This window comes from Vollenhovia emeryi, unplaced genomic scaffold, assembly GCF_000949405.1.
Source record: "Vollenhovia emeryi isolate VEMERY1.0 unplaced genomic scaffold, V.emery_V1.0 DF939213.1, whole genome shotgun sequence".
NCBI classification, from domain to species: Eukaryota; Metazoa; Arthropoda; class Insecta; order Hymenoptera; family Formicidae; genus Vollenhovia; species Vollenhovia emeryi.
Window position 1 is genome coordinate 162,464 of NW_011967153.1, and position 18,476 is coordinate 180,939.

At 46.0% G+C, this 18,476-nt stretch overlaps 1 protein-coding gene across 1 annotated transcript in view; it reads right to left on the reverse strand.

Annotated features, from left to right (window-relative positions):
- Positions 1 to 8,298: 8,298 nt before the first annotated feature.
- The window catches only part of LOC105561047 (zinc finger protein 600), a 56,955-nt gene continuing 46,777 nt past the window's right edge, over positions 8,299 to 18,476 (reverse strand). Inside the window, exons 8-9 of the mRNA XM_012010694.1 lie at positions 14,775 to 14,952; positions 8,299 to 8,765 (exon numbers count right to left, since the gene is read on the reverse strand). Coding sequence (XP_011866084.1) covers positions 8,547 to 8,765; positions 14,775 to 14,952 — 397 coding nt within the window. The 3' untranslated portion in view covers positions 8,299 to 8,546. The remainder of the gene's footprint in view (positions 8,766 to 14,774; positions 14,953 to 18,476) is intronic.

An 18,476-nucleotide genomic window follows, 5' to 3' on the forward strand; every position in this document is an offset into this window, starting at 1 on the left:
TATGCGCACCCCCAGAAAGGATTTCTGTTACCCAGACAAAACATATTCTTGACGCATTTGTATTTCTCACAACCTCATTTAGTATAAAAATAAGACAATTAAGTATTCTTATTCTCCTTTATCGAATTAAAAAAGATTGACTTTCTACATTCAGACAAGAGTAACTTATATAAATGTAAATTTATATATTTTTGCGTTTAGAATCAATTTTCCCCTCCATCTTACAACGCACGAAGTTGGCACCACTTTACTCTAGATTTTAGAATTTTTCATTGAAGATAAAAATATTTCATTTTTTTTATAAATATGATTGACGCTATATCGATATTATTTTATGATACATTGAAGTGTAATAGCATTGGATCCGAAAATTGTTTCTGTGGGTGCAGAAAGGATTTCTGTTACCGAGACAAAAAGTATTCTTGACGCATTTATATTTCTCACAGCCTCATTTAGTAAAAAAATAAGACAATCTCCCAACAAAATCAATAATTCTTATTCTCCTCTATCGAAGTAAAAAAAATTGACTTACTATACTGAGACAAGAGTAACTTATAGAATCCGAAGATGTTTTCTGTGGGTGCGTCTTTTAATACAATTAAAAAAAATTGTTACACATGCGAAGAAGGGAACGCCGTTGACTACGCGGCTGGAAATTACGTTTAGCGTGAATCATTCACACGATCTGACGGCATTTAATAATCATTCCCGCCGCGGACGCGTGACGCAATTATTGCAGAATGCATTCCGCATGTTGCGTACGTGCCAGCACGTGTGCCCCGCAATCCTGCGGATCCCTGCGCGCCCGCGCCGAAGGAAGCCCGGCCATATTGCGCGGTCTTGATATTTACGATTGAAACAAATCGAATGTTATCAAGCATTCCGGGCCGACGATAAAGAATACAGAAGGGACGCGGAGGCATTCGAGGCTCCCGGGGGAGACGCCATCGGGAAATCCTCCTCGGTGGCGTCTCACGCGCGTTAACCCCCTCTCCCGAAGTGATATTCGCGGCGAGGCGTCATACCTCGAGCCGCTGACGATTATTGGGTGACGACAAACATGTTATTACGCACTCTCGAAAAATTTACGAGAATTATCGCTCGTCCCGCGCCGCGTCGACGCACGCGAGGAACGCGCGCGCGCGCGCGCGTATATTTCGAGACTCGAGCGGGTTTTCGTGACGCGGGTCATTTCGTACGGAAATAAAGCGACGTGTCGCAACGAGGCGAAATAACCGGGACGAAACGGATTATCGTACGCGAAATTTAACGCAAATTGTTACAACACTTATTTGTTGCTCGCGCACCATTGTCCGCCGCGTATTGTTTAAATAGTTCAGAACCTCAGCCCCCTTTCAATTCCTCTCCTCTCTTCTCTTCCTTCCTCCCCCGTTCTCTTTCTTTATCTCTTAGTAATTTGTTTACAGTTGTTTCATTGAATTGTTTTATTAAATTTTTAAGAGAAAAGGTTAGCCAACAGAATAGAAGCAGAATTTAAGAGAGAAAACCTTGAAATGGAGAGACAAATCGAAAGGCCCATCCTCGTGTCTATTAAAACGTTCGCACGGGGGACAAGAAACGCGACTAGGAATTACAATGAATCACTTTTTACTGCGTCAATCAAGCTACTAATTGCAATGTCACCTCGAAGAAACGGACAGTGTCGCACGCAATACTCGGGGGTGCTTACCGTCTCGCACGGGCGGCGTTTGCGAAATCGATCACCGTGGTTTTCCGCGATCTGCGTAAGGTCGACACGCGACGTTGATCGCGCGGACGTTCACCGGGCACTCGATAACTCACGATTAGCGTAACACGCTCGGAACAAGATATCGTCGCCGCACACGGGAGCGCGAAGCAAAAAGTCCGGGGCTGTTTCGGATGCGCGGACGCGCTCTTAAATCCTCGCGCGAACGACGCGAGCGGCAAAACGAGCAGAAAGCAGAGAGAGAGAGAGAGAGAGAGAGAGGGGAGGTTGAGGAGGAAGAAAAAGAGAGGGAGGGACGTGCACGCACGGTCGTGGGTTTTCAATCGGGTTTCGGCGCGTCCTTTAATTCGCCGAGGATAACCCCTCATCCCTCCCGCTCACGCACGGGCACACGCGCACGAACACGCGGCGCGTCGCTGCGCCTGGCATTCTCGGCGTAAGAGGCGAATTCGCGCTCGCTCGCGCGACAAGTAGACAGCAGGCATCGAATGTTTAATTCAGGATACGCGGGACCCGCGTTGCGTGAGAATGAGCGAGGAATCGCACGCGCGTGTGTGTGCGAGTGCGGTAAAGAGGAAGAGAGAGCGAGAGAGAGAGAGAGAGAGAGAGAGAGAGAGAGAGGGAGGGGAGGGAGAGAATGAGGGAAAGAGGGAGACGGGTCGAGCGAGTGTAGGGTAGCAATTGATGGGACAGGGTGGCGCGTTTGTTGAGCTAATTACTGTAAGGCGAGGCGCTTACTCGCGCCGCTACATACAAACGGCATTAAAGGTGGTGGTCATCAATCCTCGGTAGGGCCCCTTCGCCCGCCCGGCGAGTCGGTCCCTCTCCCCCTGCCCCTTCGTCGCTCCGCTGCGGAGAACCTCCCTCTCCTCGCGTCCCTCGCGGCCTCTTGAGCCTCGCGAGGGACATTAAGGACGGCGACCGAATCAATGCGCACTCGCGAGTGATCCGATATGATCCGATCGCCAACTCCGGTAAATGACCACTTCGACCCGTAACCGCCGGATTATTAAAAGCTGCTGGTATACAGCGTCGTGCCCCAATTTTTGCGGATGATAATATTATACGGCCGTAGAGATAAGCGCCGATGCCCGAGAAACGATTCGTTTAACGGCGCGCCGTCCATCCCGGTATCTGAATCCGCGATCGGGAATGGAGAAAAAAATGTTTGGTAATTAATTTGCCGGGCGATAGGCGCGATACCGATGGTAATCATTACGTTTGCGCGGATCTGAATATCTCGCGTCGTTTGATTGAATAAATGACTTTCGCGGGACGTGCATAGCGTGCGTTTAATTAACCGGATTCTACGATGCACGGTGTAATTCCTTCTGAGGGGTGTAGGCATCGATATTTTTGACGCCGGGGTAATTAATATCGCCGCTTAATTGTGTAAACCGCAATAGGGAAGGATGCGCATTTATTTTGCATTTGTTTAGCGCCAAGATGGATTATTATTGGCGATACAGCCCGATGGGTACGTATCGCTGTACAGGATACAAATGATGCAATATTAATTGGCCGAGATCCGCATTGGTCGAGTCTGTCGATTTCTATCCAGCTACACGCGCTAGATCGAACGAATTAATATTCCTCCATCTCTAATTAACCGGTTTTCCTCCTTCAGTTTAGTCCCAGGTCGCAATTTAATTAACGCCCGACGTTCGAGTGTCCTAAGGTAAACGCGTCCAGATGCAAACATATTAAATATACAACAGAAATATGTCGGGCACCGTTGGAAAAGTCGGTAATAGAGTCACTGCAAAATTACGACTTCCTAAATCTAAAATGCGAAGATTATGTCCACGAACTTGTCGAGTTTCATCACAGACCGAAGAGAGAAAGAGGGAGAGAGGGAGAGAGGGAGAGAGACTTGCGTGTCCCGCGCGTTTCGGACAAACGTATTATCAGCGGCGATTCATCCGCCTCCCGTTCTCCAATGTCGAACGATAATTCCCGAGGTCCGTCTCGGAAGGACTTCATTAACCGTCGCGGAACGTCGGCGCTCCGGGGAGAGCTCGAAAACTGGCGCGTACATCATCGCGCGCGTTGGTGTGCAAGTAGGTGAGCCTGGTCCCGCACCGCGGGCGAGGGTGTCGCGCGTGCACCAGGTGCCTCCGGCCTCGGGACCGGCGCGGCCGAGCGTCACGGTATAAATAACAGCCGGGCTGATAATTAAGACGGGCTCGGCTGCGGCTCGACGCCCGCTGTCTCCTCGCGACGCGATCGAAGGGCTCGCGCGCGAAGACACGCGAGGTCGTGTCGCCCTGGACCAGTATCCCGCGACCATACGACGGAATTCCAGCGGAATTCTCGTGCAAGTGGAAGAGGGTCAGCGCGCGTATCCTTAAGTCTTCCCTTTGTGTCCGCCCTCCTGCGTCTTGCGGGGCGAGCGAGCGACGGAAGGTATAGCAGGATCCGGGAAAATGCGAGAAAAGAGACGCGCGGAAGAGAGAGAAAGAGAGAGAGAGAGAATCGCGCCATGTGCGAGGGCTCCAGCATCACCGCGGCGGAAGGTATTGCGTGGATTCATCTGGATAAAACCGCGGCGCGATCAATCACCCGGTGATTAACTGCGCTACCCACGGAATCGAACTCGCCCGTAATTTATGGCGGTTTTTCTAGATAAGATATAAGGGACGGTGTCGAGGTGTGTGACACAGGTGTTCATGTAGGAAGTGCGCCCGTTATTGAAAATAACGCGCTCGTTGTAGCCCACGATATAAGCGACTTCTGGGCGCGTACGTATCCCAGGCGCTTGACGAGATCGTAATTGAAGCGAGTCGTTTGATTTGTCCGTTGCAGATAAACATCGGATCGGATCCGTCTTTCGCGTCAGGCGGGACTTTTCCCGGGTAAAAGTATTTTATTGCCATCGACTCATGAATATTAACGCATTGATAATTTTCAAATTAAAACTAGCAACATTCCATCTTGCATAACGATTACGCACAACGCTCCTTTATATATGTAATTCCATGGCACGGCATAAAACTTTCGACTCCTTAATCGGAAGTTTATTGCTTGGACTCTGGCATTAATTAATTTCTCTTTTTGGTCCTCGAACCAAATATGTTGCCGATATCAACGATCATACTTGGAATAAAATGTAACGTACCGTCTTGAAACGTCCTTCCGAAAAATTCAACGAAAGAGAAGAGGAGAATTAATTTTTACGATCAGCAGGGGGACAAGGACGGGCTCAGCCATCGCGCGCGACTTCTCGGATGAGTCGCTATTGTGAACGCGCGGCTCCTATGCCATCGATATAACTTTCCAAGTGTAATTGAGGGAATAAAGTCCGCGAAATTTCGCGAGCCGCGACACTGGCGTGGATCGTAAAGAGGATGAGCGTGTCCCGGCGTAACCTGAGGCTGCGAAAGGGGCTGCAGTAACGCGACGAGGACACGTCGGGAAATGAAAACGAGGGGCGTCCCGGTGCCGCGGCGACGTTCTACCAACCCCACGGGGAGCCGGCACGTTATATCTTCATTAAGCAGTATACCTAACCGTCCTGTCGCGCGACTTCTTAGCACTTCGCAGCCCGCGCTAATTTCACGTTAACTTCTTCTTTCTACATATCGGTTTCTCTGCTCCCCGTGACGTAGCCTTATAAAGACGTTGGAAGGACGAGGCGGGCCGCGCGCCGCCGTCTTTCTTCGTGTTAACCGCGCTAACACGACGACGTCCTTTCGACATTTCTTTTTTCTTATCGTACAATTTCGCGTTCGACTTTAATTTGCCACGCGCGATTGCTACACTGAGAAAATTGTCCGATTAAATATAATCGAAAATGAAAAATTAAATTGTAAATTCCATGAAAAATATGATCGGTTTTTCAATCGAATTTCATCGGATAAATTTCATCGGATGTCATCCATAATTTAATCGGAAAACGTAATCGGAAGCACTATTTAATTGGCTTATCTGATGGAAATGTATCTCAGTGTCCCCATAAAAAAGTATATATCCCAAAATATATTATATGTATAATATATCAATATTTATACGTTAATATATGGTATATAAATGTATATACAAAATATAAGAATGCATATAACTGATTAAATCATTTTTTACCGCCTATGATATAGAAAAAATATAAGAAAATGTGCAAAATATATTTTTAATACATAATCTAATATATAAAATAGATATATTAGAATATATATGAAATACATATATGCCTGCGTATATCAAATTAAATCATTTTTGCCGTTTAAAATATATAACGAATATAAGTAAAGAAGGTATATTTTTACTGTACTCAAAAATATAAATACAAATATCTTCTATATGTACAACTATATGTACAAATATGTATATATATGCAATTTATATAGCACATATTTTAGGATATATGTAATATATTTTTAAATGTATATTTTTTCATGGGGGTGTATTCATTCTAAACGGGACAGTTTTTATCGAGAAGTGTTCGTGACCGGTATTCGTAGTCAGATCTTATATTCGAGACCGTCTTAAGATTACTCGAAAAGTCACTCCATTCAACTTGAAGGAATGTGCAACTTACTCGGTAACTTGTGTTTACTATCTGCCAAGATACTTTTCTGCGACTTGCGTATTCGTCAATGCGCGAGGATTCAGAGGATTCAAAAATGTCTTATACAAGGGGCCAGGTTCAGGTTTTCCGTCATTTTGCGGAGTCGAGTCTTTTTATAAGTAGAACCTTCTGCGCAATCGTGTCACTCAACCTCCGGTTTTCATTAAACCGGACAGGTCTTGACAGCCTCCTCTCGGCGGAGAAACCGGCAGCGCGAGAGGGCAGTCTCCTCAGAATTTAATCGCGACCCTTTGTCCGCCGAGTAAACGCCCGCAAGTTTCAGGCTCGTGTCGATATACCATCGGGTCCTCTCCGACGGGTGTTGCGGAGGAAATTCCAGGTCCCCGAATCGCCGTAAGATCGGGACGCATCGTTATGGGTCCGCGTGCTCCTGCGTGTCTCTCTCTCTCTCATTCTCTTTCTCGCTCGCTCGCTCGCGGGCGGTATCAGGCCGGTCCAGAAGGAGGACGCGGTCGTAAATATTCGGGCGCCAAATAATGCCGGTTCCGAGCGAGAGCAAGCGACCACGACTGCCGCCCGACCCGTAATGAAGGACATCCTCGTTAATTAGTCAATAAATTATCCTTCGCGCTCACGACGCCCGTGGTCGGTCCTCTCGCTCGCTCGCCACCGCGTCTCCTCTCGTCTCCGAGATTGCTCGTGAGGGTCGCATACTTTACGACACCTATCTCGCGCGACAGCGCGATGCATTTCTCACAATCAGCGGCCCCCGAAAGACGGAAAATGCACGTCTCGTAGGACGATCTACGAGGTGGTCCACCGCGTCGCTCGGGTCGCCGGCGTCTCGCGGGAATGCGTCCTCCCTGATAGCGAGATGACGGTCGATCACGACGAAAATAGATCCTCGGAATGAGCCCGCGCGAACCTGTTTCGACGAAAGCGTCCCGAGATCGGTTCGGCGTTATAAGCGGCAGCCGATGTGGCAGGAATTAAACACGGAATGCAAAAACTGATGTATTCGCGCCCGTATTGTTAGATAGTCGCAATAGCCGGCGGCCGTATCGTTTCTCCAGATTCACGCGCGCGAGGGGAAGCGGTCGGTGAGACGCGCAAGGCGGATCGTGCAATTATCTTTGAATTCTTGAGCTGATCGCTCGTAAGTGTTCGCACCCCGTGGTAAAAGCACGCGCGCGCTGAGCCACGCATGCAGGTGGACGGGATCCTCCCGTAATGTCCCGCACCGGCATGATGTCGTGCAACGAGTATAAAGATCCGATCCTATACGTGTCCGAGTTACATACCGTGCCACGTGATCGTACATCACTTTAACTACTTCCTGGCTCGGTACGTTTCTGCCGGCCGCGAAGGACGGTGCTCATCTCTTCCGAGAAATCCCGGTGAACCGACGCGAGCTGCACGATGTGTCGATGAGGTTTAGAAAAAGCCGGATACATACATTAACATACCTCGTGTCGCTTTGATAACGTTAACAAAAAAATTATACCTCTTTTCGAACACGAGAGCGAGAGTAATCCTTTCTCGTACGCTGAGAACAATTTCCATCGGATCAACTAATTAAATAGTGTTTCCGATGGTCCATTTTTCCGAGTAAATTGCGTACACGTCCGATGAAATTTTAACGAAAAACCGATCATATTTTTCATCGGATATACAATTTAATCGGGTATGTCCGTTTGTTATTATGTAATTGGATTATTCGGTTATACTTAATCAGATATTTTCCTCGGTGTGAACATGGCCCCGTTTATCAAATTGCTTTATCACGTTACAGTTTCGGAAAATTTGCAGTTAAAGTTGCAAAAGATGCTCGTTTCTGTGATTTTTGCTATTGTTGTATAGTGTATGCGTCAGTTTTGAAATCCTACACTGAGAATGTCCGATTAAACATAAAATTACATAATAACAAACGGATATATCCGATGAAAAATACGAGCGGGTTTTCAAATTTCACCGGTAACTGCATTTCATCGGATAAATTTCATCGGATGTTATCCATAATTTCACCGGAAAACGTAATCGGAAAATTAACCATCGGAAACACCATTCAATTGGTTTCTCCAATAGAAATTTTTCTCAATGTAGAGTATTGCGATCATCTTCTCTTATCACAAACAATAAAAGGATAAGATTTCGTTTTAATAAGAAAGAATTTATGTGACAGCAGGGAAAGTGAAAAGACCGTTTAGAGATATGGATTGATACATTTTATTAATTCAATGTATGGCATGTATAATATAAATCGCAGACTTTAATGAAATCGAGAGGACATCATTCTCTCACCTTTTTTTAAAACTAAGTTGGTCTGAAAATATTCTTTGTATAGCTGTTCGCATGACTTGGCGACGGGAAGTCTTCAGTGTGAGCTACCAGCAGGTGAGCACGGAGTTCCTTGGCGAAATTCGTGCAGAACGAATCCGCCTCTTTCCCTTTCTCCCTCTTGCAAAACTCGCACTCGTAGATCGTCTTGCCCGGATGCAGATTCGTCGATAGTATGTGCTTCCGGAGATTTTCCTGCGAACACGAAAATCACCCGTGGTCTAAGCAAAGCGACTAATTGCGGCATTGCATAACTTAGGCAGCTGCTCTGGGGAAAAAAAAGACAGGAACCCATTTTGGGGCCTGCAATATCGAATTATCTGCATTGTATGTACTCTGTAAAAATCAATCAGTGGATTATCACCGAAAACAGCGAATAGTCACTGATTTGCAGTTATAAGTTTATTGCAGTTATAACTGCAAATCAGTGACTATTCACTGTTTTCAGTGATGATCCACTGATTGTCTTTTACAGAATAATAACTCTAATCTTTTACGAATTTCACCCCGCGTAACTAAAAATCGCAATTAGCTATTCTATCTATATCCAAGATTTTAAAGTGATCTATGTAGAAAAATTGCGTGACGACCATTGGCTGGCAAATTCTAATTGAAGAAATTTATTGCGAAAAATATTACCCCAGCCAGGGTTTGAACCTGGACCTCCCTACACTCTAGGCGGGCGTCTCACCAATTCGACGAATAATAGACAAAAATTACGAGGTAATATTTTTCGCAATGAATTTCTTTAATTAGAATTTGCCAGCCATTGGTCGTCATGCAATTTTTCTACATTGTTTAATCAATTACTAGCGTCAAATAATTCTTTATGATACTAATCAATTCTCTCGATTAGTTGTGTCGATATTCAGTGACGCAAAGATAATTTTCACTTAAGAGATTGTGGGCCCCAAAATGGGTTGCTGTCTTTTTTCCCTAGAGTGGACAGAGCTGGTAAAAGCCCCGACGTGTTCTTAGCGTAATTAACGGCCAATCAATAATCGACAAAACGTACAAAGGAATCGTTCACCGCGATCGCGCGTCGTGTCGAGTCGAGTAGGCATTTTTCGTTTTTGGATAACGTCTGGATACACGGTGGTGTGTGCAACCGGGGAATCGGTCCGCCGCGAAACCGGACGCAGACGTTCATTGGCTACGCCGTTGGCGCGTTTAAAGGCGCTTTACCCTCTCCGGGCTAAGTAGCCGGCCGTAATCGTAAACATCTTCCTACCAGGCGGGCTTATACGAGCCGCTGATGGCAACGCGCGGCAACATCAAATTTAATTTCTCATAAGTAAATCTTTCCGCGGGCACCGCTCCGTGACGGGCGCGCAGATTAAGCCTCGTTCACACCGCCGTGGGCGGTCGCGCCGCGGATCAGAGGAGCGGACATACGCCGCGTCGCGTAAATCTGACGTCAGGCCGAATTTCGTTGGGCCTGATCGATTCCGATTGCCACCGCGTTTAATTTCCCCCGGAATCGAGGGACCGCGAGCTACCGTGGGCCGCCCGAGACGGAAGGACGTCTACGGCGCGCGTTTACGACCGTCGGCAGTGGACGGTGACTTTACGAGCCTAATAATTTTCGGGTATACTCGCAGAAGCAGCGGGAAGATGTTAGAGAGAGACGTTAGAAGAGAGAGGATATTAGAAGAAATGTATTCTGTTGTTTAATGTATTACCTGGCAGAAAGCCCGATAGTTAAATGTCCGAGGTTCTAACATTTGTGTCGCCATTAAAGCCGGAATTTATCGAGCGATGAATAATAAATAATTTTCTATTTCTACTCGAAAATAAATTGCGTAACGAGGGATCATTGTGCGTGTCTCTGAAATTTTTTGCGGTGTCCGATAACATCTGCACCTGACGCAGGCCGTGGACGCTTCAAATCTTTTGGCGTCAATCAAGTTATCCCGATATCGGGTCCCTTTTACAAAAGAGGGAGAAACGCGGCCGGTTACGACGAACATCATCACTCGCTTGCTGTGCAAAAGTCATGGAGAACAGTAAGATCGTAAAAATTATAGAGAAAAAAGAAAGAAAGAAATAGCGAGAAGACTTTAACCCGAATCAACGCGTTATCGATGGCCCGTTCAACTCGTCCACCTGTTCCTTTTCTCTCCCGCCATTTTGTAAATAAATAAAATGTAGCTGCTTACGGTATTGCACGAGTTAACTATAAAACGGTAATGTCGGCTTACAATTGATTATCAGTCCGAGACTGCGGAATGTTACACGACGGAGGACAAGAAGTAAACGCGCGAGTGACGCAAGAATATTATTATATAAAAGCTCTGATTATTTTACTCGCATGTGGCAAGTTATAATTAGACAACAGATTTAAAAAAAACGCCTACACTGAAAACAATTTTTTTAACTAAGTAAATATATTTACTTAAAATTATTTTTTTGCTGAAGTAAATATTTATTCTATTTAAATAAAAAATAAAAAATACATTCAAACAAAGACTTCATGAGATATAGATTACTATTTATTAAATGAAATAATTGTGTTTGTTAAATACGAAATCCAATTTTCTTCGCTGTGAAAATTATAATACATCTTAGTAAACATTTTATAGAATTAAAATTAAATTTTTTTAATTTAAAATTATCTATCCTTTGATAAATACTTAAATTAAAGCAATGCACGTTTTAATTTGTTTAGTATTTTTAAATTTAAGTTAATAAGCTATTAGGAGCCACCTAATAAATAATTTTCTTGAGAAAAATAACATTTTTTGGGTTAAGATTTTTTTATCAATGTAGAAAATTAAACCAAATACTGAACTAATTCACGAAACAGAATTTACTATATCATAATTAAATGCAAATTAGTCTCTCTGTCGCTCCGCTGAAATCTTTACTTTTCTCTACAAACCTTCCCACCATTAAAGCCAACGACACACGATTTTTTTCCATTGGATTGCTTACAGGAGCCAATCGGGATTTAGCCCTAAGTCACCTGGAGCTCGATCATGAATCTTTTTCTCCAGCGTGAACTGGCGAGAAGCGAAAAATTTCATTAACGAATTCAATATTTGTCAATAAAAATTTCCACTTTTCATGAGTTCACGTTTGAGGAAAAGATTCATGATTGAGTCGCGGATCTAAAGCCAACGGCACACGATGCTATTTTTTCTATTGAATTATACTTACGAGATCCAATCGGGATTTAAAAATCAACGCCACACGATACTATTTTTCAGGATGCAGAGTTTTCGACCAGGTGACTTAAGGCTAAATCCTGATTGGCCCTCGTAAGCAATCCAGTAGGTAAAATAATATCGTGCGCCGTTGGCTTTAGCCTTAAGTCACCTGATCTAAAGCCAACGATACTATTTTTCCTATTGGATTGCTTACGAGAGCCAATCAGGGTTTAGCTTTAAGTCATCTGATCTAAAACTCTGCATCCTTATTGGCTCTCGCAAGCAATCCAGTAGGAAAAATAGTATTGTGTGCCGTTGGCTTAAAACTCCGCATCCGAGAACCAATAAAGCCCGTATCAGACTACGGATTGACATTGATATTAGATTGAAATTTTACCAATTAGAATAAAAGTCACTAAACTTGAGATCAGTAAACTTTACTCCGATTGGTCAAATCCGTAGTCTGATACGGGCTTTATTGGTTCTCGTAAGCAATCCAGGTGGAAAAATAGTATCGCGTGCCGTTGGCTTAACTCACAAGTAAAAGCCAACGGGACACGGATACTATTTTTCCTACTGGATTGCTTACGAGAGCCAATCAGGGTTTAGCCTTAAGCCACCTGATCTAAAACTCCGCATCCCGATTGGCTCCCGTAAGCGATCCAGTAGGAAAAATAGTACCGTGTGCCGTTGGCTTAAGATTGCCTTTTAATTTCTCTCGTGAGACACGACGCGGCGCGTTACTTCATCTCAATATTCCGCGGGTCGCAGTCTATCGCGACGAAGTGGGAAAGCGACTTTTCGACAACTCTCGGCGACCGATGTGGGAAGCGGGACGCGCGCTCCGGATTCGGTGTTAACCGGTGTCGGGCTTGAGGAGAGAGTTACCACCCTCGACGCGAAAGTTTTCCAAGTGCCGGCGGTGGCGAACCGATGGCGGGGGGGGGGAGGGCGAGGGGGGCGGTTTCGAAGCGAGGGCGGAAGCGTCGCGCCGGTCGGCAAAAAGAGGCATCTCCCCGTCTGAGGTAAATCATAGCGCGGAGGGAAGCGAGAGGGAAGAGAAAGGAGAGCGGCGCGCGTAATCTCATCGCGCGCGGGGTGAGCCTCGAGCTCCTCTACGTGGAAGAGTTTCCTCGTTAAATCGTCCCGCACGCCGCTCGCACGTCCCTTCCTTATTAAAGTGCCGCGCAAACGGCTATCGCCCGATACAGCTCGCAGTCAGAATCTCCCGATCCGTCCCTTCGGACGGATTACTTTTTTTCCCCCCCCGTCCTCGGTCGCGCGAACGTCGACGATTTATCGGCGCTTCGAAGTGGGTAATCGGACGTCCGTGTACATATACGCGCCGTTACATCGTGTCACAGTATTTTCGAAATGATGTTACAGTTTATTCTATTTCCGATGAACCGAGAATGGAGTAAATCGTAAAAGACCTCGCGCACATCATACGTCGATAAAAAATTTTCAACAATCTGTTTTCTCGCCGGCCGAATCGATGTCTGCACCTTTTTCTTTTTCGTAAGACGGTCGAATTTCATAATTGAGACTGTAGAATATAACAATGTACGCGTTAGCGAAAGACGCGCTGCGGAGGAAAGGCGACAACAGAATTGACTTAAGGCTTATGACCAAGAGAGGAACTATTGTTTGAGTTATTCCCGATTCTTTAGCTTCTAGTTCGAAGTGCATCGCGAACGTGTGACTCCTCTTCGTCACTTTAGATCGAGGACGAGGCACAGCCGATCGATGCGTCGCGAATGAGAGTCACTGAAATGAGTTTATGTCGCTATATCAAAGAGACACGGAGACCTCGTATGCGAGTTGCATCCCGACTCAAGCATCAAAGGGCATTAGCATACCGGCCGCGCGGTATGACTGGGCCGTGCGTGCGTGTGGGCATCCAGTGGGCACAATTAACTCGTTATCTTATCGCGCCCCGGTGGCGGCAGAGGCGGCGGCGCGGTCCAAACGTTAAGGTTGTACTCTGCTTAATTTACGCCACGGAGCCCCGGTACCGGCGGGATAAAAATTGGACCGCGTCGGGATTGCGGGGCGCGAGTCAACCGCCGAGAGAAAGAGAAAACGAGAGAGAGAGAAAGAGAGAGAGAGAGAGAGAGAGAGAGAGAGAGAGAGAGAGAGAGAAAGAGAAAGAGAGAGAGAGCTACCGCGCGACGTGAAGGCAAGCGAAGACTTTGAACCCCGATGACGACCGTGTCGCGAGGACGAGCGTGCGTGTGCATGTGCGGTAGGTCCCACGAATACGAATGTAGATAATGTACGAGCAAACGCACGGCACTACTGGTTTTAGCCGTACAGAGTGTCGCGAGTGTTTGGTGACCCACGCCTCGAGAATAGCGCCGCTAAAGAGGGTCTGATCTCGAGTTAGGGTACTGTTACATCTGTCGTACGACAAATTTCTCAAGCGTGTCGATTGGCCGCGGGATATAGGGAAGGCCATCGAGCCTCTAGAAATTTTCTAATTTGCAGCCGATTTGGTGCGCACTCAAGAAATTTGTCCCACGACAAATGTTACACCTTCGTGGTACACGGGATCTAACAGCGAATTCGATTACCCGCACTGGTGCGCACTCGGTGCACACTGAGGCTTGTTCGTAGTCAATTGTTAGATTTAAGGATCATCTTAAATACCTCTTGAAATATTTCTTGTAAATGATCCAGTAAAATGATTTGCACAGCATCCGTACGGATCACCTTTTTGCTAAAGTTTACGGGTTTGTATTTAAAACAAAAGTACACTCTCTAAAAGTCAATCAGTGCATTGCCAACGAGTTATTCAGCGCTGCACTTATAACTGCGAATCAGTGAATATTCACTGTTTTCAGTGATGATCCACTGATCGACTTTTAGAGAGTAAGAATCGACCATAAACAAGCCTTAGTATGCACTCAGTGCGCACTAGTGCAAGCAACCGACTCCGCCATAAGATAAAGTCCGTACCTTTCTGTTTGCGCGGCGATTTAGAATTGTCTAAACTCGCATCCTCCTTATATCAGTGATAAAAAGAGAACGGTTACGTTTGGCGATAACAACTTACCAGAGTGTTACTAGCGTAGGAACAATGTCGACACTGGTACGGTTTGGCGCCTGTATGCAGCCGCGTGTGTCTCCGCAGGTTCGAGCCGAGCTTCGTCGTAAAATTACAGCCGTTGTAAGTGCAGGAATGGATCTGAACCTTCTCGGCGTTCGCGGAATCCTCGTGCCGTATCCTATGTCTGCGGACAGTTAACACAATCGTTTTAAAATCGGAGCAATGCCGGCGGTAATCGGCGCTCGTAAAGTCCGCCGGCGATACACGCGCGATTTTCATGGGAGCGATCGTTACGGCATTCTTTCCCGTTAATTAGATCCTCCCGATGTCGGGCCACTGACGGGCGCAATTAAAGCATAATGATACGGATTTACCGTATCCGATACGCACGATTATTGCTGTTGAACGAAAATTCTCGCTGGAATCGAGCGAAATTTATCGGGGCCAATCGAAGCGTTTTATGAAAGTCTGATTAACGCCCGAGCGCTAATACCGGTCAACGCGGCTATTAACGCCAGATAAACTTTCCACGCCGAGGTGAGGTCGATACCGAGTATCTAATCTCGGGGATATATATCTGCCGAGGGCATCACGGCGGTGTCGCGCATAAAGTAGCCGTTACCGCGATAGCCGCGGAGAGGAGTAGGTGCACACGAGGTTGTTTCATCAAGGGGGAAGCAACGAGGAGGCAGAGAAGGCGATACCTCCTGGAATGTCTGCAGTAGTAGAAATATCATCAACATCGCGCACGGCCGGCCGATTTATAACAGCAAATCCGCCGGCCATACCTTAAAATCAACGATTGTAACTAACAACTAATTGAATAGTGATTTACGGTCTATGCGTATATATATCCTGCGGCGCGACATCGATTCCTTCGAGCGTGCAGCAGAGGCCTTCGCGACACAGATGAAAGGAAGTAACGGAACGCCAGTTTGAAATGCGCGCGTGATACATTCGTGTTTAATTCAAGTGGAGTGTCGCGAGAAAACGGGGGTGATTTATTTTAGCCCGTTATTAAAAATAACAGGTTCGGCAGCTTGATTCATCTGTCGAGGCTTTGACAACGTCTCCGTCCTCTCACGCCCCCTAATATCTTCATGTAACCGGGGCACGACCAAGTGCCGAGGTGCGTGTTTCTCCCATTGCGAAAGAGGGGCACGAGATCGCATCAAAAGTGCATCCTTCACACCGTTCTCTCCTCCTCCCGCTCCTCCAAGTTCATCGTCGTAGTCGCGGCCCGGTGATTATGAACGATGCGATATGCGTGCGCGATATTACGAGGGAGCCGTTGACCGCCGGTACGTGTATATCAGGTTCGAGATGCGTGACACGTTTAATTAAAATCCCGCGTGATTTACTCCGCCGGGCTCGCGCTGCAGGGAGGAACGAGGGGTGGAGGGGGGAGGGGTACGAGAAAGGGAGAAAGAGAGGGAGGGGGAAAAGAATGAACGAGGGGAACGCGCGCGGAAGAGGAGCATCGGCGGAGGAGAGAGCCCGACGGCGCGCGACACACTCTGCGGCTGCGTTGAGTTCGACTCACGTAGTAAGTACTCAATTCGCGATGAAATATCGCGGCGACCATCGGCCATGCGCGGACGATCATAACGGGTTGCCCGCACTTAACCGGCTGCCGCACGCAACTTCCGCTTTCGCGGTCCTCCACCTCGATCCCTCTCCCGTTCCTCCTCCCGTTCGTTCTCTCGACCTCCGCTTCCCCACCCGCGACATTCGTATTTCTTCGAGAGCAGCCTCTCGCGGAGCGGGGAAAAAAGCGCGGTGTCAAACGGGGAGAAATTTATTAGGGGCGCCTCCCGCGCCACAATGTCCTTAATAAGGCTTAATTTAAATGCGAGCTCTCTCTCTCTCTCTCTCCCCTCTCCCCTCTCCCCTCTCCCTCTCCCTCTCCCTCGATCTCGCGCGATTTTATTGCTAGGGCAAGTCGGCACAGTCGGTCTTAGACGGTCGTTGTATGATCGAACACGCGGAAAGGAAAATGTAGCTGCCGTACACTGACAGAAAACAATGGTTGCAGTTACCACAATCTCACTATAATTTATAGTCACACGGAAAAAAACATTTAGCTGCTGTAGCTAAAACTTAGTTAAAATAGGGACAGCTAATATTTTTAGTTGTGATAGCTCAATATTTTGCTACGACAGCAAACGGTTTGCTGCCTATGTGCACATGTGCCTATTGTATTAGGTGCGACAGCAAACGATTTGCTGTCGTAGCAAAATATTGAGCTATCACAACTAAAAATATTAGCTGTCCCTATTTTACGAAGTTTTAGTTACAGCAGCTAAATGTTTTTTTCCGTGCATTTTAGGAGCCAACCACATTCTTATAATTCTTCCAACTACGTTAGTTACGGTTGACCTAACAATGTATTATATTTAGCTCTTATAGACACAATATTGGTCCATGCAACTTGTGATATGGTTGTTATAAACCAAAACGAGCTTTTAATTTGGTAAGGTGTCCTATATAAAAAAAATGCGTGTGTCAAGTCAATAGTCGAAAGTCTCGAAATCTTGTTGTCGCTTTTCTGAAATGATGACTGGCTGTCTCGCTTATGCGACACGACATGCTTCAGTCGTGTCATTTGCAGCTGTCAAACCATGTGAATTTTTAGAGAGAGCAAATGGCGCGCGCGAAGCGCGCGCTTGTGTGTTGTCTAATACTATAAATATTGCAATAAAAGCCACAAGTAAATTTTCGAATAACTATAATTAATAGTAATAATCGTATTTATATTGGAAGTAATATTCCCCGCTTTTTATTATACAGGGTGTCTCATTTTAAATGATTCACGCAAATATTGCTAATATTATAGTAATAATTGCTATAAAAATGATATTTCTGACTATAATTATTTTACTATACAATTATAATTTCACATACTACATATTTTTCTATCAGTGTAGCTGAGAACTGCACGTGGCAATTAAATTTCAGTTGTGAAATATCTTGCTACTGTGCCTATGTTATTAGACGCGACCGTTGCTGTGCTTTAGAAATTTATAGTTACGGCGGAAAAATATTTTTAGCAAACCATGATTAGCTACGGTAGCGAAAATGGTTTTTTTTCAGTGTATCGGTGGGAAGAGGAGATTCCCGGTTGAGCAGAACTTCTCCATTTTGATGAATGCGATAAATCTGTTTTGCCATCTTTGATTTTCAAACGGCAGATCGGCGTATGAGACTCTCTCTTTTACATTGGATCGACCACGATATTAACATTTTGTATTATAAAGGCAACGCGGTAACAGAAGAATGGAGTCGCGCATGCTTTGTTGTACGACCGAGTGCCATCGTCCGCATCCGGTTTGATTCAACGAGATTAAAAGGACGAGGAACACATATAAAAACCTATCACTCGCAAAACGTCCGTTCCAGTGTTTTACTCTGCATAGTATATTTTCTTCAAAAAATACCCCCCGCGCACGCGTACGACACAGTGAAGCTGAGCGGGATGGAAATACTCGGTGTCTGAATGAATCATTGAGCCGCGAATTAATTCAGATACAGACCCCGCGTCGTCCGTGCCTTAAAATAACCGGAGAATAATAAATCTAAGAGGTAGAGAGATAAAAGGCGGTACGAAAATTGCCGGCGTATCGAGGCCGCGCGCCGCGCGCATGGAGATGTAATCGGATTTTCGATAAATTACTCTTCAAATTATATCCTCCCCATTGTCTCTATCAA